The sequence below is a fragment of the Dermacentor silvarum genome, chromosome 9, assembly GCF_013339745.2.
Source record: "Dermacentor silvarum isolate Dsil-2018 chromosome 9, BIME_Dsil_1.4, whole genome shotgun sequence".
Classification (NCBI taxonomy): Eukaryota; Metazoa; Arthropoda; class Arachnida; order Ixodida; family Ixodidae; genus Dermacentor; species Dermacentor silvarum.
In genome coordinates this window covers 118149326-118174744 of record NC_051162.1, presented here as the reverse complement: position 1 = coordinate 118174744, position 25419 = coordinate 118149326, and the positions used below count along the sequence as shown (strand labels likewise).

Sequence of the window (25419 nt, the reverse complement as noted above, 5' to 3'; positions counted from 1 at the left end):
TCATTTGAGTGCCCTTCTTGCTTTCAGAGGTTCTCGCACAAGTCCACACTGAAAGATCATGTGCGCATCCACACAGGCGACAGGCCATTTCAGTGCCCTTCATGCCCTCAGAGCTTCTCACGAAAGAATATCTTGAACCAACACCTGCGCACCCACACTGGCGAGAGACCGTTTCAGTGCCCTGCATGCCCTCAGAGCTTCACACAAAAGAGTCATCTGAACCGACACCTACCCACCCACACAGGTGAGAGACCATTTCATTGCGCTTCATGCTCTCGGAGCTTCTCAGACCAAACTGCACTGAAGAACCACGTGCGCACCCACACAGGCGAGAGACCATTTCAGTGCCCCGTATGCCCTCGGAGCTTCTCACAAAAGAGTCATGTGATCCAACACCTGCGCACCCACACAGGTGAAAGCGCATTTCAGAGCACTTCATGCCCTCAGAACCCAAAATAACCAAATATATAAAATGAGTTTTTTAGCAAAAGCCTAGATTTTAGCTTAGCAAACCCCTTATAGTGTAAAATCATTGTCCTATATCATTGACTTCACTTTGCTGCAAAATGTTAAAGCACTTGTTCAGCTGGCACCTTAAAAGGGCCCTGAATCACTGTTTATCGAAGTGTAGAAATGCATTTGAAGGGAAAATATCATATTTCAGGAATAATTTGCCATAAAAAGTACTTCATTGCGTTCAGAAGAAGTGGTGATATTGGCAAATAAACACAGCACTCTAATTCACTAGTATCCACTAATATGAGAGGCTGTTTCAGCACCCTTTGTGTCCTCGGAGCTTATTGGCCAAGTTCACCGTGAAGAATCACGTGCACATCCACACAGGCGAGAAGCCATTTCACTGCCCTGGATGTCTTCAAAGCTTCTCACAAAAGTCCGCACTGAAGGCTCGCCTGTGCATCCTATAATGTGAGAGGCTGTTTCAGTGCTTTTCATGCTTTCAAAAAGTTTGCTAATGTACAGGTGCTCAAGTCAGTGCACATGAGAAATCGTTGAAGAAAAAAAATTCAAAGTTGACAGTGCTTACGTGTAAAGGTAGCGTCGGTTCATCTTTTGCGAGAAGAATTGACTTTCTCTAGTACACTTGCAGTGGTGCCGAGTTGTGAAACTTCTTATTATTTCTTGGTTTCCATGTCTGCCTTAGTTTTTTCATGGAACTCCAGTGTATGTATACTTATTCCTCTTAATAAAGTACTAGGAAGTTAGCGTTTGTCTGTCTCGCTACCTGTCCCTGTGTCAATGCACTTGATATCTACTCATGGATTACCATCTAGCCAGCACCCAATTTTTGCTGAGCTTGTTCTGTAAGATTCATTTTTTTGTTGCATGCAGGTTTTATACATGTGCGAGTCTTCGGAGGTCTTTTCATTATTATGATGTTTAAGCTTTTTATTGTCTTGCATATGAGCACTTCTTTGCTGCATTCTGGTATTTAGATGCTAATTCCAAAATCTATTGTGTAAGTCTATTTCAGTGCACTAAATAAAAGTCTGTTTTGTGAATGGGTATTGTTAAGTGTTGATATGTCAATGATTACTAATAAGATTACTAATGATTATTATTACTGATTATATACCTAGCATTTACTAACAATGATTACTAAAGATTTCAATAAGATTACTAATAAGATGTAATCTTTCAATTCATTAGCATTTTGTTGTGCTGATTGCATCACGATATTAAATTTTTTACTGTCATTTATTGCCATTTAATGCAATTATGAAAAATTTAGTTCAGCAGTTTAAATTATTATGCAAGTACTGTTAATAATGTGAATTTTTTATTCCTACTGTGGTTCCACTATAGTTATGGTGATAGTGAATGCACTGGTATGACATTTATTTTCTGGTAATGATCTGTGGTGACCTTTGAGAACCTTTAAAATAGCATGATAAATCTTTGTTCTCGGCCTAATAATAATAAAACCCCAACCCTTTTATGTTGTTGTTTTTTTCTTGGATATTATAAAACGAGCGCAATAGTTTATTTTCGGTTCTTTGGAAGGGAAGAAATGACACGGATAATAGAAAATGCACTCTTAGTATGGTCCTCGCATTTCCTAAATTCATATTCTATATCCTATCTAGATCTTGTTTTGATGCACATGCTTCTGCGATGGTGCCACCTGATCAGGAAAAAAAAGAATCTGCTATAAATGTACGTCAGATGGCAGAAACGCACAAGAGTGGTGGCCTTGTGCTACGGCACGATTATTTAATGGGCAATCGTCGAGGTCCAAAGAGCCACCCCTTCCATTTCGGTTTTCGGGAGACCCAGAGAGATGAGAAAATATGCTTTGAGGAACATCCAACAGATGGCCGAACTACCTCGGATCTTGCCAACTTCGTTACTGCGCACATCCGACTGAACAGTAGAGATTGTACAGGTATGTCAGTGACATGGTGGGGCAGAAACACAGAAACGTACTGGTACATCAGTGACACTGATAAAAAAATTGAACTGCCTCAAATGTTATTTGATGAACTATAGCTTTGAAGGGACACCTTGAGTAATCAAGGTGCATGGGTGCTTGGTGCCACCACAGACCTTGAGCTCCCGCTCCCAAGCCATAATCCGCACTGGGACAGAATATTTAAAGTTTGAGGATTAGAAACTGCGACCACCGGTGGTAGAGGCCTTTGTCAACTCTTGGCCTACGGGTCCTCCGCCTGCCAGCCAGCCAGAGAGCTCCGGTACCTTCCTGAGACTATATTTGGGTGAAACTCCGCCAAGTTTCTTGAAGAACCCTCAAGCTCGTGTATGTATGTGTCTGTATATAAGTGTATATATATACTATGAATCATTCTCCCAACTTCAAAAAAATTATAGACCGTTGAAGAGTGGTTGTGCTGAAGAACTTCAAAAGAGAAGAATGCTCAATGCCTTGCACCATGAGACTTGCCTTTGCTATAGCAACATGCATTGAGAGTACTGTCGATTCCGAATGAAAAGCAGGAACACCAGCATCGAAGAAATACTGGTCATAGTACAGTCAAAGGAAAAAGAAAAAACAAAACTCGAAAAAGTAAATTTAATCTCCGATGATGCAGTGCAAATTACACTGCACTGCAGTTTATACAGTATTCGAAGTATCTACTTGGAGAGATATTTGTTAATTGAGAGACAATAATTTTAAATGACCTGCTTGACCAAGTGTTTGCTGCTGTTCGGTGCATAACAATTATAAAGGGAAGCCTAGTTGATAATAACCCGCCAACTAGTCCTCACCCTCAAGGGGCCATGACACCAAATTTTTATGCATAAATTATGCAGTGCATGTTAAACAGTGAACATCCCACAGCAAGTGGTCAAAATTTTGAGTGCATTCCGTGCAGTAGAAAACTTGTATTTAAATATTTCGATGTTGCACTTGAGCCGTAATGCAATCTGGTGACACGGAGTGGTGATGAAAGGAATGGACACCCCTGAAAAAGGCTCTCTTGGGTACAGGCGCTGGTCTGAAAGGTCATGCTTGAAGAACTGTAAAGGAGCTGGAAATACGTCATGGCCTCCATGCATCGTTTCCTTTTGCACGTGCATGCGTGTCGTTTCTTTGCGGGCACCATTCGGGCAGCATTCCGCAGCGATGCCGTTTATGTATCAATGGGTGCTAGGGCGTGTGGAGAGACATCCGACGTGGTCTTGACTTGTTTAAAACAGATGACAGAGGTGGTCCCTCAGTTCCTCACGTCACAAAGCCTTGCTGTCAGGGCGGTTGCTGTCGGGGAGTGCGGTTGAGAGGTAGCGATTTGAAATTGAAATTTCGGTTTAAAATGTGCGCTGAAAGTCTAGTTTTCTTGTGTTTATAACCATATTGGGCCCTCTACTCTCTGTTACAAAGGCAACTGAGAACAGTTGGATGACCGTGTCATGGCCTGTTTAATAGAATGTGTTTGTGTGAGAATGTCACCTTGGCTTTCCTCAGCTGTCCAGTCAGGTCATTCATTCTGAACCCAAGAAGATGCTTTAAAAGCCAGCAATATGGCTGTAGCTCGCATACCTGCTGTGGGAAACTTGCATGTGCAAAGTGCTGTGAACATGAATCCAACTTGGACCACTGTGAGAATTTGTCATAACGTCAGTGGTCCACATGCAGCATATTCTGGATCATGTGTCATATTAAAAAACAAAGACAACATAATTCCATTACAAATTCAAGAAAACATATTTTCTTACTGCATAGAAGACATGCACAGTTTTAAAATGTAAACTACGGCGATGCAGCTCGCTGGCGCTGGTGTGTGCTATCTCGAGGCGATGGGGGTTGTCTGTATGGCCTTGCCGTCCTCCACCAGGAGCCCTCCCGCAAACGTATGGCTTGGAACAAGGGAAGATTTCATAGAAACCGTGCGTAAAAGACGGTCACCTCCTCCTCCAGATCCCAGCTCCTCCAGTGCTCCACTTGAGCCTATGGAAGTAGGTTTTCTTGACTCTAGAGAGCAGTGCCTGCTGAATCCCCAAGACCTTTCTTTATTGAGACAAGGTCAAGATCAGCTAGCATAAGTTGACACTTGTCTGGGAGGAACCATCCCCCTCTAAGCAATCTGTCAGCCCCTCCAGCTCTGCATGAGCCTATGGAAGTAGTTTGTGTTCCACTTCTGACACCATGTTGATTGTTTGTATGGAAGACACAGGATTTCAAAGAGACTACATTTATTGAGGTTACACCGCTATCAGCATTTTGCTTCGGGGCTGCGAGGCCTAGCCTGCCTGGCGAGAAGCCCGGGAACGGCTCGTAGAGAAGGAGTTCAGTCTGGTGTGGTGGTGCGATCTGGAGGTTACTCATGTAACAGAAGTAAGGTTTCATAGAAACCATGACGGAAAGACAGCCACCTCCTCCTCCAGCTCGCAACTCCAGTGCGCCACCTGAGCCGATGGAAGCAGGTTCTCATGACTCTGGGAAGCAGTGCCTGCTGAATCCAAAAGCCTTTCTTTTTTGAGAGAATGTCAAGATCTGCTAGCATAAGTTGATACTTGTGTCGAAGGAACCGTGTGAGCCCTTCCAGGTTTGCTTGAGGCTATGCGTGTAGCGGCTGGCCCATCAGCCTTGGCGCCGAGAGCACAGAATGCTGCTGAGCATGCCAAAAAAGTCGGGTCGTGAGTGACTGCTCCAGACAAGCCCGCTGTCTAGTTTGAGTGCCGCCCACACTTGACACTTGCTTTTATTTTTATTTATTTCTGAAGGGCAAGCAAAGTGTTATGATAGAGGTCTCTTATGAAACATTGGTCACATACGGAAGATTTTATTCCAACTGAAGCAAATGGTGCTCTGTCTTCAAAAGGCTCACCTCATTCTAAAAAATTAATTTCTTAGATAAATACGTAATTCGTAATACGTAATGATGATTAGATTGACCCTTGTATAAAGGTTCATTGCAAATTAACACACGAACCTCCATATGCCACTTCAAGCTGTAGCAATTCGAGCAGTTTTATTCAACAAGATAACTGTACTCTATGCATACCATTACCACCAGATCAGCAACTCGGAGGCTTTTATTTTGAAAATATGGCCCATCAGCTCTCTTCACATGTAAATTTTATCAGAGAGCTAATCTATCACAACTCGTGGCGATGTTCAAAATGCAATGCTGGAGGCAAACTTATTGAGAATTTTCTGATGTCGTTTGGAGCATGTCTGCCTAATAGAAAGGAACATACTTATTACAGCTACATGCACTGCAGCTATTGCTAAATGGACCTTGCCACAGGCTCTACATCCTTCCATGCCTACAATGTCGTGTGATTAAGAATTCAAATGGAAGCGATCATTTTCTGGTTGTTCTAGAGAGCTGAATGGCTTACGTTCCCTATGTGTGATGTGAGTATGACTATGTGTTGCAAAGTGGTATGAATCGAAAGAGCATTCCATCGTGACACGTGTATCAATTCATCTCGACATAGAGGAATTGACTTGTATACCTAACCGACCATATACTTATTGCTGCATGCGAAACCATGCCTCAGTCAAGCACTTGAGTCAGCACAAAGCCTTGGTGAGATGATGAATGCAAACTAGTTTGAAAAGATAAGCATAAGGCCTGGGATTTCTTTACGAGGTTCTCGACCTTTGCAAATCTAATTGCCTTTAAACAATGAAAAGCAAATAGGAGACAAGTGCATCGGACAGCAGAAAAGAATAGTTGGTTGAGATGCATTACATCTATAATCTTGTACACGGATACAAAAAGATCTAGAACAGGGTGTGCAGGCTTAATGGGCAAGCCAGCTTGTACAGTATATGTCATGGGCAATGCGCCGCATGAGCAAGCGGATACACTTAAGGAACATTTTGATTGTACATCTAGTTTTCAACATTACTAAAACAATGTCTTGCACAGAAACATGCTGGTGAATCAAAACCATGGCAATTCGACCCTTGCCTATGGAAGTGTCAGTCAGTGCACCTTTGTCCCCACCATTGTAATAATTTCAACTTGCGGCTCATAAAGGTGCACTCAATTGCATGCTCCAGTAGCCACCAAATCGTTAAACCATTTTCTGCGATTCGAAAGCAGCCCTACATACTCTGCAGTTTGCCCAACGTCATGGGTTACACGAGCAGCTAGTGTACGAAATAAGGCAAGCTCATTACCACGCGCTCGAGAAAGGACACGACATTGTTTTTCAGTGGTTGCCGAGCCACTGCTGAATTGTCGGCAACGACAGCACAGATGAAGCTGCTTGCTCATCTCATCAAAAACATCAGTGGGTGCCTATACCACTTTCAAGAACGGATGCTGCGCAGCAACTTCGACCACTTGCTCGCCACATCACACTTCTATGATGGCATTCCCCGGGTTTCAGCAACTCGCGCTTGCACTCTCTCGACCCTAACTTGCAACTTCGCCTGCCACCTGGACTATCCCTTCGCGAAACAACTTTACTGTGTCGCGTGTGGTTGAGTGCCGTATTTACAAATTCCTATTCATTCCTAATAGGAATTGCTAGCAGTGCGGCGTACAGTTTGTGCGGGTGTGATGAGACTTTAGAGCACCTTTGTCATTGCCCATCCTTTGACACTCAACGACGTACTGTACAAGCGCAACTCAGCCAATTTTGCCCATCCTTTGACACTCAACGACGTACTCTACAAGCGCAACTCAGCCTATTAGATAATAGAGTACTGTCAGAGGAAAAGATCCTGGGACCATGGCTTACGTATTCTTGCATGCGAAAGGCCACAAAAGCCCTTCTGCACTCCTTGAAGGCGACTGGATTGTATAAGCACTTGTGACAGTGGACCTTCCTCTGGGACTGACTCTAGGAATGAATGACTCTTTATTATTTTTCTTCTCACTCCTTATCTAATCTTCCCCTTTCCCTCTCCTCAAGCGTAGGGTAGCCAACCGGGTATGTCCTTGGTTAACCTTCCTGCCTTTCCCTACTTGTTTCTCTCTCTCAACAATTGGACATACACATTTTGTCTGCGGCAGCGTGCTTAAGAAAATATATAGTACTCTATTTCTTTAATGCGTCGCAATCCACTAGTGTTTTTATTCAGCTTTATTACACAAGTCATCTGTTTATTTGCATGAACAACATGTACACTTCCATTGACAAACATCACCTTGGTCCTCGTGACATTGCTCTGTCATTTACATCTTGCAGTGTACATTCTCATGTAATTGCTGTTTGCATTTTGACTTAGACTGTGAATGGCTTAGAGTGCATGAACACAAATAGTGAATCACATTAAATGTGTAACCGCTACGGTGCATGAACATAAACATTGCATGAGGTTACACACTCTGTGGGTGACAATAAAGGCAGTTGTTCAATTCTCATTTAGTTTAAAACATTTAAGTGAGTACTTTTTGAAAGCTTTTCTTCTAACGTTCCAATATGTGCTTTACATTTGCATAATTTTTGTTATAGCACGCACGAAAAAACACCATGTTCTGCTATTTCAGGTGGGAAATTATGTGCAAGGAACATTGCAAATGCTTGGGTATTATAAAAATTCGCTGCTTTCAAATCATTAACTTTAGGTCGCAGGTTGAATTTGTGACCTTGAATTTAAACCATAATGAGGTCATGTCTGCTCTACAGAAATCCTAACATTAGCACCAGTTTCAACATATTAATGCCAGAAACCTGCTAAAGGATACGTTGACCCTGCAGTTAATATCATCTGGAACTGCCTGGAGGGAAATTTGGGAAAACTCAACTTTAGCCCCAACGTATTTCGTGGCACATTGAAAGGCCAGATATTTCGAAAGTTGCGCGAATCTCAGATTTCTATTACGCAGACATTACTTCTCTTCTGCTTGGTTTAAATTAAAATAATAAAAAAATAAAACTAGGCTTTTGATGTCGAAAACCAGGATCTGATTACGAGCTACGCCGTAGAGAGGGTTTCGTAACAATTTTGACCACGGCGTTCTAATTTTGACGTCCGGATCTCTAACCTGCAACCTATGCACTGTAGCATGACCTCTGAGATGTGCAGTCGCTGACAGGCGTGCGCAAGTTTCGGAGGTTGGCGGTGCCGGAGTGTTTTTGCCTTGTTTTTGCATTCCGCCCCCATTGGAATGCGGCCGGGATTGGGCGCGGGACCTCGAGCTCAGCAGTGGAATATCATAGCCGCTATTCTATTCTGGTCGGCGTCACAAAGTGACGTCCAAAACCTTACTTCTATGACGCGCTTGTGGCTCCCAAAATCACTTTTGCAGTATTTAAGCAGCTTTTAAAATCTAGAGGGCGCCACCCTATCAAGCCGACTTGAAAGGGCAGCGGCTACATCGTCATCATCATCTGCTCACCGTTGTTTTGTCTCACGTGTTTTTCGGCGCCCGATTTGGTGTGTCGCTTTGGTCTGCTGTCTCCAAGATTGATGCTCCTTACCTACTGTGGCAAATGACAAACGTGAGTATTGGTAGTTCTAAACGCACCGCGTTCTCGCATCTAGTTAGGTGCTAGTTAGTATGTTGCAAGCGATCTCAATCGGCAAGATAAAGGATGTCGCCCGCTCGTTTCGGGATGCCACAGAGTTCGCTCTGCATGATTGAAGTCGAAAGAAGCTACCTTGAACTCGTTGAAGAAGAGGACAAATTACTAGCGAAATCAATGGAAATTTTACATGCGCGTTTACCGCAAATGGAATCTTACGAAAAAAAAAAAAAAAAACTAATATGCATGTTGATGGCTCGCTGGCCCACGTTAGGGAAAAGGGGGAATGGGAAAGCGGAGTGAAGTTGTATCCTTACGCGTCTTCCGAATAAAAAGAAAATCGGTTGGTAGCACTTAGCAAAAAATTTGAAAATCAGTGTAGCTGAATTTAAATGACGAAGTGTCGACTTTACGCACTTCATTATTCGCGGTTTTAACTATCGTCATTCACAGCACCTGTTATGAGACTTATTCATCAGCTATATACATTTTGCGCCAGGTGTTAAAAATTCGTTTGGTTACTTCGTTTCTTAATTGGTTCAACTACGGTGCTGGCAGTTCTGCAGCTAGCCTTGGAGTATATTTTTCTAGTGCATGGTGTAAGAACAATACTGTAGTGACGTGTGTGAAAATTCATTTTGTCTGAAACATGCTATGATTGCTGCCCTGTGCAAACATATTATTATGAGAGGAGACATATAACTCCCCTGATCGTTTTGATGTTTGCTGGTGTCCCCTTCTGCACATCACTAGAATACCAAAATTATTTGCATGGAAATTCCACAGAAAAGTCCTCGTTCTGCTGGAAGAATTTGAACTCAACCAACAGATTGGCAGTCCAGGAGCCACTCTGCTGATGGAGAATATTGATCCGGGAGAGCGAGATTGTGCCAGCTGCTGTCATGCTTGTCCAATGGCCACTCAACATTTTGTACTGGACAGAGCTGGCGTATGTGCCTTCTTTATGTTCTAGCACATAGCCTTCCCGGTGGTGGAGGTGGTTCTAAATTATCTTCATCTACATGTAACGACAGTGATTGAGTGCATCTGCCTTGTCTTCATGTTCTAGTGCTCTGCTTCTTGAAATTTTCACTGGATGGTGCTGACGTCCTTTTGTCTTCCAAGGTTGGAGCGAGACCTATTAATGGGATAGCCCTGATACAAACTTTAGAAAAGCTTGACAAATCCAGCAGTAAAAAGCTAAAGTCTAGTTTTAGTAGTGAGCAGTGACTAAGTCTGGACAGGTAACGATAGGAAGAAAAGCCGAGTCTTTCGACTTTACCACCAGAATATCCAATTTCCACAAATGAATAAGACTCAACGATCTGCTATTCTGCTCATGCAGCTTGTTTAGCAGTGTCTGCAGACGAAGCACTGTAACCTATTGCGTTACTCATTGTTCAAAAATAACACAGGTGCACTTGGCTTGCACGGAGCACATTCTCTAGTGGAGGCGGCGCAGGTGAATTAGCGCATGCACAGCGGATCGCTGCCGTGGAGCATGTCTCGTGCTGCACTCCCCTTTCCTTGTCCACTTTCCTCCTCTCGCTCGGTTATGAGTAGAGGCCGGATCTTTAGGCATTAAAAAAGCACGTTTTGGGTGCCAAAAATAGGCAGGCAAAACAACGTTTTAGGCCTCCAACCTCGTAAATATACTCACAATAAATTTTTACATAAATGCAAATAATTTCAAACGAAGACGTGCACGGCCTATATCTACTATAGGAAAACAAGATATGTTATTGTCTACGTTGGCACAAAGGCGCCAACAGTTGAACGTAGCCGTGCAATTGTCCCATAAAACTGCTGGACTAATGACGATCAATTGGCTTCATTCAATAAGCACACTGATCATATTCATGTTCAATGGCTACTGTACTCAAGCGTCGCATATAGTGAAGCAGGCATGGAAAAAAATACTTCAAAGCTGGGAATACTGATTAAAAAAGCGATACTTTATGTCTGCCTGACGCAAATAAATTAAGACACAACAAAACAGACAAATAACAAATGCAAGAGAGACTACGATTTATTAAGAAATTCGCATGTTCTTACATGACGACTTTTAGGCAAAACTCTTAGCAATTTTCTCATATAGGATGACACTATACGAATTGTACAGGCAAGACGTCCCAACACTGCCAAATACACTTCTGCCCACTTGAAGTGCACATGTTTGAAGAAATCTGTTTGAAGAGCACGCGGAACGTAGTCTAAGAATCACTGTGAACATTGCGGAAACAATAGCAAACTACCATCTCCAGATTTTTGGATTCAAAATTGTGCCTCTTGTCACTGACACCTTTTATTTTATCCAGCGGCCGTGTCACTGAGAATGATCTTGTACGCTGAGAAGGAACGCCCGACGGCGGTGAGCACCTTAAAAAGTAAATTACAATCAAAACAAACGCCGCGTGCACATCACATTTTTCTTTCTTCTTTTGCTCTTCACTCTCCTTTCCCCCGACGGTTCTCTGTGGTTTCGCGTTCGCCAACCGCTCGCGCAATGTCAACGTGGCGGTGTATGCTGGCCGGCGCGTCCCATTTCAATGCTGCTAGCAGTTGTTTTCCGGGAGTTGGTTGAACTAAAGGACTAGGTTGAAACCCATAGAGTTCCGAACAGTCAATGTTGCCCGGTAACATGAATAACGGTCTGTAACTGCACTCGAAAGCGAAACTTGAGGCTACATAGTGCTCATATGGGCGCCGGTATTGAAAATGGGCATTTATAGGCATCTATAGGCATTTAGGCACAAATGCCAAAATAGGCATTTATAGGCACTATAAAAGCACCATAAAAGCCCTTCTTAACCTCTAATTCATGCTCATATATCAAAGTGGGGCGATTGGAGTGCAAGGAACAAAAAAGGCATTTGCCTAAAATCCGGTCTCTAGTTATGAGTCACGCCGACCATCAATGCAGGAACGGGCGCCTAAGAGCTGCGCTCTAAAAGGTTTAATTAATGTCAGCTGGCAGTTCTTGCAACAGACAGCACATGTCTCTTGTCTCGCTCTATTCAGCACATCTGCGTGCTGAATAGAGCTGGCGTATGTGCCTTCTTCGTGCTCTAGCACATGGCCTTCCCGGTTGTGGAGGTGGTTCTAAATTACCATCATCTACATGTAATGACACTGATTAAGTGTGTCTGCTTTGTCTTCCAGTCCTTTTGTCTTCAAGGTTGGCATGAGGCCCATTAATTTGGTTGCCCATATTACATATACTTTGCAAAAGGCACTTACAATATACACCTTGAGGCAACTGTCAAAACATGTGTCACCGGGTCCCATATGCGTCCGAGCGGTAATTGCAGTTTCCTCGGCTACTGCAATGACCTCATGTTGAGTCTTCTATTTCGATGGCCATATCCTCAGCCACATACCTGTAGACTCAATCAGGATGTTAGCTTCTCTGTGGAGTTGCCGTGCTCCTTCCTGTGTAGCAGGTCTAATGAGATGGCATATGTAGAAAGATTCAACTAGTGACCCCGCGGTAGCTTGTAGGTGACCTTCACAGACATCAGGTGTTGTCACTGAGTGACATTTAGCAGGAATGGACTCGTTGCCATTCCAAAGAGCACGCTGGTTATTCTTGACTGACCGGAAAGCATCTCTGTCTTCTTTCCTGATATGCATCTGTAGAAAAGGTTTTAAAGCGGGATGATTCCAGAGAGCGAACATGCATCTCCACTTGATATATTTATTTTGTCTGGATTTCTTTGTTATGTAGGCATATTTCAACTGCATGGAATCAGAAAATTTTATTCCCAAAAAGTGTTCCCAGCACACACACACCAAAAAAAATATTTGATGGTGGCTCCGCGGGCATCCCGCTACTGCTTACTGCAATAATATTGTGTTCCTACAAAATAAACAAGATTATTAAAAAAATTACAAAACCAAGTTTTCCCGAAACTCAGTTTCAAAAGATAAAACAAGAAAACCAGCCCAAATTTGCTTATGCCAGGAAGAACGTGTGTGCTATATTATGTCCCGCGAGAAACGAGTCCCCCGAGGACTTGTTTTTGTTTGTTAACGTTTACTCTTTCTATAAAAAAAAAGCAATGGTTGCCACAAGTGTAGAAAGGTTTACCTGGGTTTTTATTGTGGCTAGAACGCTGAATGTGTTTTCTACTTTGTTTCCTGAAATGCAATGCAAGAGAGAACAAACGTGACACTGCTTGTGTTTGTCGAACAAATTTATTGCATGTCCTCGGAAGTTATTACTTAAAAACATTCAATTACCGCCACTCGGCTAGCAGCAGTCATGTCTGCTTCACTGATCGTCGACACACATTCACACATGCCCTGACTTAATTCCTGGCACACGTGGCACTGACTTCCACTTAGTCTACTGACTTCTGCTGATGATTCACTTTGATGGCTGCAGCAGGCGCATGAAGGAGGGCCCCATTCTCGAGGTTTCTGCTAAGTTTGGAGACCATCTCATGCGGAGGCGGCACTTCCGGACCCCAGGCTGTGCCACCCACACGAGTCCAGCCACACCGTGACAGGCGTTCTTTCCATGCACGGTAGCGGAAAATAGCCTTGGTGGAGCGCAACTCACACAGGTGGTACTTATTTCTAAAATACCTAGGTGACATGGCGGCATATGGATGCTTTCTCAGCTAACATTTCGTGCGCTCTACTTTGGGCATAACCGGTGTGCGCTGCGTCGTGATGCCTGTCGCCACTTAAAATTGCACATGTTCTTGCATTCTGGTTTTTCGTAAGTCATATCTATATAAAAATGATATAAAAATATGATATACATAATGTATAATTATTTTTAAGGTGACAGTCCTTGTATGGCACGAAAGCATTTGTGGACTAACTGGATTCTTTTCTCACTCTCTCTCTCTTATTTTTTTCATTTTGGTGTTGCAATTTTTAATTCACTATTGCTGGTGCAGAGGAGCCATGTTTTAACACAAGTGTCGGTGAGGCAGGGTTTTTCCATAATTTGTTTTTGTTATTTGTGTTTTGTGTAATCTGTGTGGCTCCTGCTTTCTTTTTTGTGTGTTTGTGCGACTGCATGTTGTGCTTGGCTGCTTACTGCTGAAGAAGAACTAGAGTACTTCAAGCCTCTGATTTGTGTACTGTTTCTGTGCACTGCTTGTGTTGAGTTAAGCTGGCTGCTGTAATAGAAGACATTATATTTGGTTGAGCCACTTTGCAAAGTTTGCATCAACCTTTTCTGCATTACTTCTCTATGTATTTGTTAAGGCTATTCATGCTCCTTAATTTTATGATTATCAGAAAAAAGTGTGACACAATAAAGTAGCTCTAATAGTGAAAAATGAACAGCAACACAGCAGCCATATTTCACCAGAGTATGCAGAAGTACTGACCATTGAATATTGCTGTGTGTTCTAGGTGTAAATTAGTGGTGTTTATTTATTTATTTTTTATTTACTTATACATACTGTTCATACCAATATGGATTATAACAGGAGGGCATAAAGAGACAGTGATTTAGAAACAGGGATACAGATCAAGTAGAAAAGAAGTTATGGTTGTCATACGTACCCATTAGGTATGTCACCTTAGGAAAACTATCATTTTAGGAATAATGAAGACTATGTGATTGTTTCTGTTAGATACTTTCTAGGAGGGTTAGGCCTAAGGCCAATCACATGCTTTCATTACATCACTTTGGGGCTAAGTTCAATTTTTTTCGTTGTCGTTGTATGTCTGATATGTAATAATTTTTTGTCTCAATAAAAGTTTAGAAACATAAAAAGTACGTAATCATGGTCCTGACAAAATTTCAATTCAGAAAGTACTTTTAAAGCAGGTTTTGGCGAAGCAGCTCGGAAAAGATAGTTTTTCTAAAGGTTTTATTTGGCCAAAAAGTGCAAACTGGGAAAAATGAGCTAAAAATTTCACAACTTATTATTTTATTTGAAACCCAAGAATAATTAATAAAGGTGCCCTGCTCCTTATGCTGGACTTTCTTCAATTCGAACCTGCTCTATTGCAATTGCTTCAAATTGCCTTCACTTTTTTTCAGCATTAGAGCAGTCTAGCGCCCTTAGTCTGCACTTGCAGACAAGGGTGCAGCAGCAACAATATGCCTTTCTTGTTTAGTTTTTACTTTATGGTCTCCTATACTCTCGTTATCAGGTCTCCCATTATTAAAATGCGCGAAGAACAAGCTAACGTTTGCATTCACTCTATGTTCAGGTTCTTGTCTTCTCTTTGACCGCATCTTGAATGCAGCAATAATGGCTGCTGTTGATGGCAAATACATGCCACCATCACAAGAAGAGAATTAATTTTCTTTCCTAACGCACAGATTGTCGTCAGACTTGATGAGCTTTTTCGTATGTCTAGGAATCCAAAAGAACCAAATATATAAAATGAGTTTTTCTAGCAAAAGCCCCGATTTTAGCTTCGCAACCCTCATAGTGTAATAGTGTAAAATCGCTGTTCTATCTCATTGACCTTACTTTGCTGCAAAATGTTAAAGCACTTGTTATGTTGGCACCTTAAAATATCCCTGAGCCACTCCACCAAAGTTTGTGATCCGGATGCTGAGGATGACAGCGAATTCCTTGGGGACCTCACCGCAACGGCACTGTCTATCGAAGTGTTGAAATGCATTTGAAGGGAAAATAGTCTATTTCAGAAATAATTCGCCGCAAAAAGCACTCTAAGGCGTTAAGAAGCGGTGGTATTGGTAATCAAACACAGCGTTCCATTCCTTCTTCAGGATTTTGGTACTGCGAAGGCAACGACAGAGCGGGGTGAGCCCACGCTCACTGCTGGTGTGCAGTTCAAATTTGATTGTGGATGTTAACGTAATGCCACTACCGATTTTGGTGCCTACGACGAGCCAAACAAGCCAAACGTCGTCCTCAGCTAGCCGCAGTGTGGTTGGCCAGTGGACTCGTAGCGGCGGCAACGGTGTCTATGCTACATAACAGATCGCAGATGGATATTTGTCACATATAACTTCGCATTTTGAAGAGCTATCAATAAGTATGCCAAGGCATCTAACTAATAGTGGGCAGGAGGTAGCGTGCGCTGGCTAGTTGAGCGTTCAAAGCTATTCGAAATTAACATGATCCGACTCCTACGACACCAATAAGCAGGGGGAAGGGGGAAATTTTCATTCTTACGTTGGTGGCCGAGCGGGAGAAGACTATAGTCGGCTTCTTCCAAAAGTATGTAAATATTATCAAAATTCTAAAGCATATTGTAACTTTCTTAGCCTGTTTATTAAGTTTCGTCAATAAATATATACTGTAACGGTTGGATGAAGCACACTGATCCAAATAGATCTAAACACCCTTCTTAATTGATGTTAGCTATTGGCTAATAGCAGCCGCACTTTCTGGACAACTTACGACAAAATGAAGTGTCTAGAAAAGAGCAAGGAATAAGGCTTCTGTTGAAAAGAGAGCGTTTGAGAGAAAGGTGACTTCGCACTCTGCTTAAGAGTTCCATGCGCTGCGCATGACTGCAAAACTTTGCTGAGATGTTCAGAGCAGCGTATGTTATCCACGGACTATGTTTTTTCACCAAGCCCAAGGGGTGTTCAGGACCCCTTTACACAATACCTAGATGAGAACAACTTGCTGTCTCAAGTCCAGCATGGTTTTGGGGAAGGCTTGTCCACATGCACGCAGCACATTACCACATATCGCGACTTCACATTTTAATAAAAGGAAACAAATAGACGCAGTGGTTTTAGACTTTTTCAAGGCGTAATAAAGTGCCTTGTTATTGAGTTCTGTATAAGCTTTATACAGTTGCGATAAACACCAAACTTGTACATTTTATCAGAACCTGCCTCGAGAACTTCTTCACACCAGTGCATTGGCCGCTGGTGTGAAGAGTGGGAAATGAACTTAAACATTAATAAGTACTCTGTTATGAAGATATGCAGCAGCAAGACACCTTTACCCTTTCCCTATTTCATTGGCAACACTATACCTAATGATGTTTCTGCGTATTGGTACCTAGGGGTAATGATTATGGAACGTATGAGGTGGAACAAGCACATTGAAAATATTTGCAGGAACTTTCTGAGAACTTTATGGGACCTTTGTCGCAAACTTTCAGGAGCCTCCATGCAAGTAAATCTTACAGCGCTCACTCCGCTCGTCAGACCTATACTCGAAAATGCATCAGCTTCGTGGTATCCGTATGAAAAAATAAAATTTCTAAATTACAATGATTGCAGCGAATAGCTGTTACGTTCATCTGCAATCACTACAAAGCAACTGATAGTGTGTCGCAGGTGTCGAGTACTCTTCACCAGTCAAGACTCGCCAGACACTAAAATTCTTGTATTTAGTATATCATGACAACGTCCAACATTATGAAATCTCGTGTGAACACTCATCAAAACCACGGAAGAATCATACAGGAGCTACATGACATGAATGATATACAGATTCCTTTTTATTAGGCAAAGAATGGAATTAACTGCCTACAAGCAATGTTGAAAGTAAAAATATCTACATATTTATGAGTTGAACTGTTGTGCCATGTGATTTTCTTGTCCAGTGTTTGTGTTATTTTGTTCCTTGATCTTTGCATTTTAAGCATATTCACTCCTCCCTATTCTCAAGTGAATCTGCTGTATTTATATATAAATTTCAAAAATGTAAATGTCTACCACAACACGCAATGTAGTCAAACCTAGTTTGACATAAAACGCTGCTTATTTTGGTCGCCACATCTATGGTTGTATTGCTGAATATTCAGGCTTGGTTGCAACAGCAGCTTGCATTAGTACTATACTCCTAGTCCTCTCACTATGATGTTTTACAATTCAAAAATGTTTGAGGCAAATATATGTGTAGATTTCACAAACTTGGTCATTGAACAAACAAATATATTGGACAAATGAAAATGGTTGTCCTACTGCTCTGTGATCTGAAATTGTTGTCAAGACTTATTGAATGAAGAAAAAGCTAGCTAGAAGAAAAAGCACTAGTACCTATGTTCTCTCATTCCTTTGGCATTTCGTAATTACATTTTTGTTTTGCAGTGAAAAGCCTTACTCAGGTAACATGTCTTGTTTTCTTGGTGCAGCATTGAGGCATTCCAGCAGTCAAGCAACTACGGATGATGCAGTCATATCAAGGATACTGCCACCACTGCAACTCCTGTGCCTGTGAGACAAACATGATCAGAAGCTTGCTCTATGGTCCATTCAGGCCAGCGTTTATTTGAATGTCATTCGTGCCCTTGGAGCTTCTCACGAACGTTCAAGCTGAAGAAACACCTGCAGCGCTCACAGGCAACAGGCCATTTGAATTCCCTTTATGCCCTCGGACCTCAAAAAAGCTCAATCTGAACCAACACCTGCACATCTACTCAGCTGAGATGCCATTTCATTGCCGGTTATGCCCTTGGAACTTCTCAAGAAAGTGCGCACTGAAGGTTCACATGCGCATCCACACAGGCGAAAGACCATTTCAGTGCCCTGCATGCCCTCAGAGCTTTTCACAAGTGACTCATCTGAACCGGCATCTGCACACCCACACAGGTGACAAGCCATTTCAGTGCCCTTCATGCTCTCAGAGCTTCTCACTAAAGAGTACCTTAAACCGACACTTGCACACCCACACAGGCAATATGCCTCATCACTGCCCTTCATGCCCCCAGAGCTTCTCTCAAAAAAGTAGTCTGAACCGACACCTGCGCACCCACACAGGCGAGAGGCCATTTCAGTGCCCTTCTTGCTTTCAGAGGTTCTCACACAAGTCCACACTGAAAGATCATGTGCGCATCCACACAGGCGACAGGCCATTTCAGTGCCCTTCATGCCCTCAGAGCTTCTCACGAAAGAATATCTTGAGCCAACACCTGCGCACCCACACTGGCGAGAGACCGTTTCAGTGCCCTGCATGCCCTCAGAGCTTCACACAAAAGAATCATCTGAACCGACACCTACCCACCCACACAGGTGAGAGACCATTTCATTGCACTTCATGCTCTCGGAGCTTCTCATACCAAAGTGCACTGAAGAACCACGTGCGCACCCACACAGGCGAGAGACCATTTCAGTGCCCTGTATGCCCTCGGAGCTTCTCACGAAAGAGTCATGTGAACCAACACCTGCGCACCCACACAGGTGAAAGTGCATTTCAGAGCACTTCATGACCTCAGAACCCAAAATAACCAAATATATAAAATGAGTTTTTTAGCAAAAGCCTAGATTTTAGCTTAGCAACCCCCCTTGTAGTGTAAAATCATTGTCCTATATCATTGACTTCACTTTGTTGCAAAATGTTAAAGCACTTGTTCAGCTGGCACCTTAAAAGGGCCCTGAATCACTGTTTATCGAAGTGTAAAAATGCATTTGAAGGGAAAATATCATATTTCAGGAATAATTTGCCATAAAAAGTACTTCATTGCGTTCAGAAGAAGTGGTGATATTGGCAAATAAACACAGCACTCTAATTCACTAGCATCCACTAATGTGAGAGGCTGTTTCAGCACCCTTTGTGTCCTCGGAGCTTATTGGCCAAGTTCACCGTGAAGAATCACGTGCACATCCACACAGGCGAGAAGCCATTTCACTGCCCTGCATGTCTTCAAAGCTTCTCACAAAAGTCCGCACTGAAGGTTCGCCTGTGCATCCTATAATGTGAGAGGCTGTTTCAGTGCTTTTCATGCTTTCAAAATGTTCGCTAATGTACAGGTGCTCAAGTCAGTGCACATGAGAAATCGTTGAAGAAGTAAAAAAATTCAAAGTTGACAGTGGTTACGTGTAAAGGTAGCGTCGGTTCATCTTTTGCGAGAAGAATTGACTTTCTCTAGTACACTTGCAGTGTTGCTGAGTTGTGAAACTTATTATTTCTTGGTTTCCATGTCTGTCTTATTTTTTCATGGAACTCCAGTGTATGTATACTTAGTCCTCTTAATAAAGTACTAGGAAGTTAGCGTTTGTCTGTCTGGCTACCTGTCCCTGTGTCAATGCACTTGATATCTACTCATGGATTACCATCTAGCCAGCACCCAATTTTTGCTGAGCTTGTTCTGTAAGATTCATATTTTTGTTGCATGCAGGTTTTATACATGTGCGAGTCTTCGGAGGTCTTTTCATTATTATGTTGTTTAAGGTTTTTATTGTCTTGCATATGAGCACTTCTTTGCTGCATTCTGGTATTTAGATGCTAATTCCAAAATCAATTGTGTAAGTCTATTTCAGTGCACTAAATAAAAGTCTGTTTTGTGAATGAGTATTGTTAAGTGTTGATATGTCAATGATTACTAATAAGATTACTAATGATTATTATTACTGATTATATACCTAGCATTTACTAACAATGATTACTAAAGATTTCAATAAGATTACTAATAAGATGTAATCTTTCAATTCATTAGCATTTTGTTGTGCTGATTGCATCACGATATTAAATTTTTTACTGTCATTTATTGCCATTTAATGCAGTTATGAAAAATTTAGTTCAGCAGTTTAAATTATTATGCAAGTACTGTTAATAAGTGAATTTTTTATTCCTACTGTGGTTCCACTATAGTTATGGTGATAGTGAATGCACTGGTATGACATTTATTTTCAGGTAATGATCTGTGGTGACCTTTGAGAACCTTTAAAATAGCATAATAAATCTTTGTTCTCGGACTAATAATAATAAATCCCCAACCCTTTTAGTGTTGTTTTTTTTTCTCGGATATTATAAAACGAGCGCAATAGTTTATTTTCGGTTCTTTGGAAGGGAAGAAATGGCATGGATAACAGAAAATGCACTCTTAGTAAGGTCCTCGCATTTCCTAAATTCGTATTCTATGTCCTATCTAGATCTTGTTTTGATGCACATGCTTCTGCGATGGTGCCACCTGAACAGGAAAAAAAAGAATCTGCTATAAATGTACGACAGATGGTAGAAACGCACAAGAGTGGTGGCCTTGTGCTTCTCACGAATATTTAATGGGCAATCGTCGAGGTCCAAAGAGCCACCCCTTCCATTTCGGATTTCCAGAGACCCAGAGAGATGAGAAAATATGCTTTGAGGAACATGCAATAGATGGCCGAACTACCTCAGATCTTGCCAACTTCGTTACTGCGCACATCCGACTGAATAGTAGAGATTGTACAGGTATGTCAGTGACATGGTGGGGCAGAAACACAGAAACGTACCGGTACATCAGTGACACTGAAAAAAAATTGAAATGCCTGAAATGTTATTTGATGAACTATAGCTTTGAACAGACACCTTGAGTAATCGAGGTGCATGGGTGCTTGGCGCCACCACAGATCTTGAGCTTCCGCTCCCAAGCCATAATCCGGACTGGGACAATAGATTGAAAGTTTGAGGGTTAGAAACTGCAAACACTGGTGGTAGAGGCCTTTGTCAACTCTTGGCCTACGGGTCCTCCGCCTGCCAGCCAGCCAGAGAGCTCCGGTACCTTCCTGAGACTATATTTGGGTGAAACTCCGCCAAGTTTCTTCAAGAACCCTCAAGCTCGTGTATTGTATGTGTGTGTATACAAGTATATATTGTGACGTCTCGGTTGGGACTATGTTTATTAGACCCGAAAGCTCGTCAGCAAACCAGCGCAGCACACAGGCAATGATGATAATGACATATACAGGCAAACAGGAGGATAAGTAAAAGTGTGAGGATGATGATGATAGCATACAGATGAGGAAGATGTGCGTAATAAACGCCCACACTAATTTCCCCCCGACGTAAAAGCGGCCATCCTGGCCGGCCGTCAAGGTGTCGAGGCTCGCCGCGTGAAGGGCTTCGTGCGGGAGACGTGGACAACCTCGGTATTGCGGCAACGGCGGTCTGTGGGGGCGTCAACAGGAGTGACGCGATAGTTGACAGGCGAAGTCTGTCCAAGGACTATGTACGGCCCGATGAACCGTGGCTGGAATTTTTCGCATAAACCAGGGGTGCGAACAGGAGCAGGACCTCGTCAACAGGTCGAAAAGATACAACGCGATGGCATTCGTCGTAAATATTTTTTCCGGTCTTGTTGTCTGGCCTCTGTGTTCAGGTGAGCGAGCTGGCGACAGTGGTCGAGTCGGGAAATGTACTCTTCGCACGATGGGATAGAAATGTATTAGCCTTGGAGTTGAAGAATGAAACGTCCAGAAAGAAAGTAGGGGAGTGTCCATAAACGAGGTAAAATGGCGAGTAGCCAGTTGTGCACTGCACAGCCGTGTTATAGGCGAAAGTGACGAATGGTAAAAGAACATCCCAGTTTTTGTGGTGTGGTTGAATATAAGCAGCGATCATGTGGGCAAGGGTGCGATGAAACCGCTCGGTCAGGCCGTTAGTCTGGGGGTGATAGCTAGAAGCGGTCTTGTGGGCTGTGCCGGAGGTTCGAAGAACTTCATTTAGCAGTTGGGAAAGGAACGCCTTTCCACGGTCACTGAGCAGTACACGAGGAGCACCATGGCGTAGAATAATGGCTTCAAGAACTTCCGAAGCAGAGCCAGTAAGCACAGAAGCTGTCTTAGTGTAGCGCGTCAGATGGTCGACGGCAGTCACTATCCATCGATTGCCGGCAGTAGTGACTGGAAGGGGCCCGTAAAGGTCGATCCCAACAATCTCGAACGGGGCTGTGGGGCACGGAAGCGGCTGTAATTGGCCGACAGGAGCAGATGTTGGGAGCTTGCGATGCTGGCAGGGAGAGCAGGAACCGACGTATCTGGCGACGCTAGCAGAAAGGCCAGGCCAATAGAAACGACTTCGAATGCGGTCATAGGTTTTATGGAACCCAAGGTGGCCAGCTGTCAATTCATCGTGAAAGGCGTTGAGGACACAAAGTCGGAGAGAGCGTGGTAGAACTGGCACCCAGCGTTGCCCGTCAGGATGGTAAATACAGCGATACAGCACGCCATTGTCCAGCTTAAAGTGCGCGAGCTGTCGACGGAGGCGCGCTTTAGGTGGACGAGAAGCCCCAGAGAAGAGGTGATCAATGAAGCGTTGACAGTACGGGTCAGCCAGCTGATGAGAGGCGAGTGGCTGATCATCGTCGAAAGGCAGTTGGTACATTGAGGCCAAGGAGGAAACCGTAGCAGTGTCGGTCGAACTGGTGACGTGCGAAGCGATTGCAGAGGCGTCGAGCGGGGCCGTAGGAAGCGGGCAGTGAGAAGGAGCGTCGGCGTCTAGATGTTTCTTCCCGGACTTGTACATATGATTTCGAAATCATACTCTTGGAGGCGTAAAATCCAGCGACCCAGGCGTTCAGACAAGTTCTTGAGCGTGGAAAGCCAGCATAAAGCGTGGTGGTCCGTAACGATGGTGAAATGACGGCCGAGGAGATAAGGCCGAAACTTCTGTATCGACCAAACAATAGCCCGGCAATCTTGCTCAGTGATCGTATAGTTCTTTTCGGAAGCACTGAGTACACGGCTGGTGTATGCAATGACTCTCTCTCGCGAAGAGTTGTCGCGTTGCAGAAGAACAGCACCTATACCGTGGCCGCTAGCGTCTGTGTGTAGGAGAGTCGGTGCGGCCTCATCAAAATGGCAAAGCACAGGTGCAGGGGTGAGGGCGTCCTTCAAGCGTGCAAACGCTAATTCGCATTCCTGGGACCACAGAAAGGGCACACCAGAAGCTAGTAGTTTGTGTAATGGAGCTGCGATGGAGGCAAAGTTCTGGATAAAGCGACGGAAATAAGAGGCGAGGCCAAGGAAACTACGCAAGTATTTGGGTCTGTCAGGACGAGGAAAGCGAAGAACTGCAGCAGTCTTGTCAGGGTCTGGCTGAATGCCATCCCTGCTTATGACATGACCCAGTATCTTAATGGCTTTGCTGGCGAAACGGCATTTCTTGGTGTTCAGCTGAAAACTAGCGCGGGCGAGGCACGTCAGAACTTCATCCAAGCGTTGCAGGTGCTGATTAGATGTCGATGAAAAAATGACAATGTCGTCCAGATAACAAAGGCAGGTCTTCCATTTCAGGCCACGCAGCACGGTGTCAATCATGCACTCAAAAGTCGCGGGCGCGTTGCAGAGCCCGAAAGGCATTACGTTGAACTTGTACAGTTCATCAGGGGTTGCGAACGCCGTTTTTTCTTTATCGTCTTCGTGCATGGGGATTTGCCAGTAACCGGAACGCAAATCGAGGCCGGAAAAGTATTCCGCACCTTGGAGGGAATCAAGGGCATCGTCAATGCGGGGCATAGGGTAGACGTCTTTTCGAGTTATCTTATTGAGCGCCCGGTAATCGACGCAAAAGCGCACGGAGCCATCTTTTTTGCGGACCAAGACAACAGGAGACGACCAAGAACTAGCTGATGGGTGAATGACCTTGCGTTCCAGCATGTCGGCGACGTTGTCTTCGATGATTTTCCGCTCGGCTAGAGACACACGGTATGGGCGGCGCCGCACAATAGATGTGTCGTCTGTCAGAATGCGATGCTCTGCAACGGTTGTTTGGCCCAACGTCGACGAATAGACATCGAAAGAATTAGTGTGCTTTTTCAACAAAGCCAGCAGCTGTTGTGTCTGCGCGGGTTTCAAGTCGGTGCTGATGACTGCTGTAAGGGCGGTGGCCGAAGAAGAAACACCAGAATATGGCTCCCCAGAAGAGACTGGTGTAAGTGGCAAGACGCAGACAGGCTCCAGATCGGCGACGCAAGCAACGGTTGTGCCTTGCAGAAGTAGGATTTTTTCGGGTGTTCCGTTAGTGGCAGTGACCAGTGCAGATCCATTGTGGAATCGAACAACTCCCGATGTAAATGCTATGCCTTTAGTAAGGCAACGGAAAGAAGGGAACACCAAGACGTCACCATGGTGAATGTCGTTGGATAGGAGGGAAACAAGTTGTTTTTGTCCTGGGAGTAGTTCTGTATCTTCCGCAGCGGTCAGGTGAAACGGCGTGTGGGTTTCTTCGCCAAGCAAGTGTTCGGTGTCGGTAAGGTGTACCACACGCTGCCCACAACAAATAGCAGCAGAAGCAGAAGATAGAAAATCCCATCCCAAAATCAGCTGGTGAGAGCACGGGTAGAGCACAGCAAACTGTATGTGATGGAGAATGTCATCAATAAGTACACGCGCAGTACAGAAGGCAGAAGGTCGAATAGAGTTCCCTTCGGCTGGAACCAGCGTGGGACCTTCGTAAGGCGTCATAACTTTCTTTAGACGGGAACACAAATGAGCATTCATAACAGACAAAGCGGCACCAGTATCCACTAAAGCATCCACGGGCACTCCTTCAACATACGCACGAAGCATATTGGATGGGTGCGCTGGAGGAATTTCAGTCTTATGTGTGTATGCAGTTTTTCCTCCGGAAAGTGCATCGCTTAGTTTTCCGCGCGACCGGTAGAGGTAAGTGAGGCAGGCTGAAGTGGTGACGATGAGCGGCGGAAGGGCGATGGGGAACGGCGTCTGGCTGAACAGTAAGCGCCGCGCCGCGTGCTTCAGCTGATGCAGGCGGAGATGGAGAGCAGTGCGAAGGTGAAGAGTATTGCCGCCCTTGGTAAGAGGCCCCACTATAAAAATTGCGCTCACACATATCGTAGCCCCGACGCTCGTCTTGCTGGCACTTGCGGCAAAAACGTGAT

General features: G+C 43.8%; 1 protein-coding gene and 2 long non-coding RNA genes across 9 annotated transcripts in view; 1 reads left to right on the top strand and 2 right to left on the bottom strand.

Annotated features, from left to right (window-relative positions):
* The window catches only part of LOC119464145 (zinc finger protein 182-like), a 99956-nt gene that overhangs the window by 28467 nt on the left and 46070 nt on the right, over positions 1-25419 (top strand). For 2 of the 5 annotated variants that reach the window (XR_007463492.1, XR_007463491.1), the window contains one exon: positions 1054-1514. The exons of 2 other annotated variants lie outside the window; for them this stretch is intronic. Coding sequence is in view for 1 of the 3 variants with exons in the window: in XM_049656227.1 (XP_049512184.1) it covers positions 18665-19029 (365 nt within the window). In the remaining 2 variants the exon portion in view is untranslated. Of the gene's footprint in view, positions 1-1053; positions 1515-18664; positions 20101-25419 lie in introns of those variants that run through there. One more of the 5 variants, XM_049656227.1, reaches the window with a different exon arrangement.
* The window catches only part of LOC125940265 (uncharacterized), an 81892-nt gene that overhangs the window by 41172 nt on the left and 15301 nt on the right, over positions 1-25419 (bottom strand). The window lies entirely within an intron of this gene.
* On the bottom strand, positions 8-19151 carry LOC125940266 (uncharacterized). Its single transcript, XR_007463496.1, has 3 exons — positions 19031-19151; positions 18733-18862; positions 8-144 (listed from the first exon to the last, which is right to left on the bottom strand). It is a non-coding gene; the product is annotated as an uncharacterized LOC125940266 (long non-coding RNA).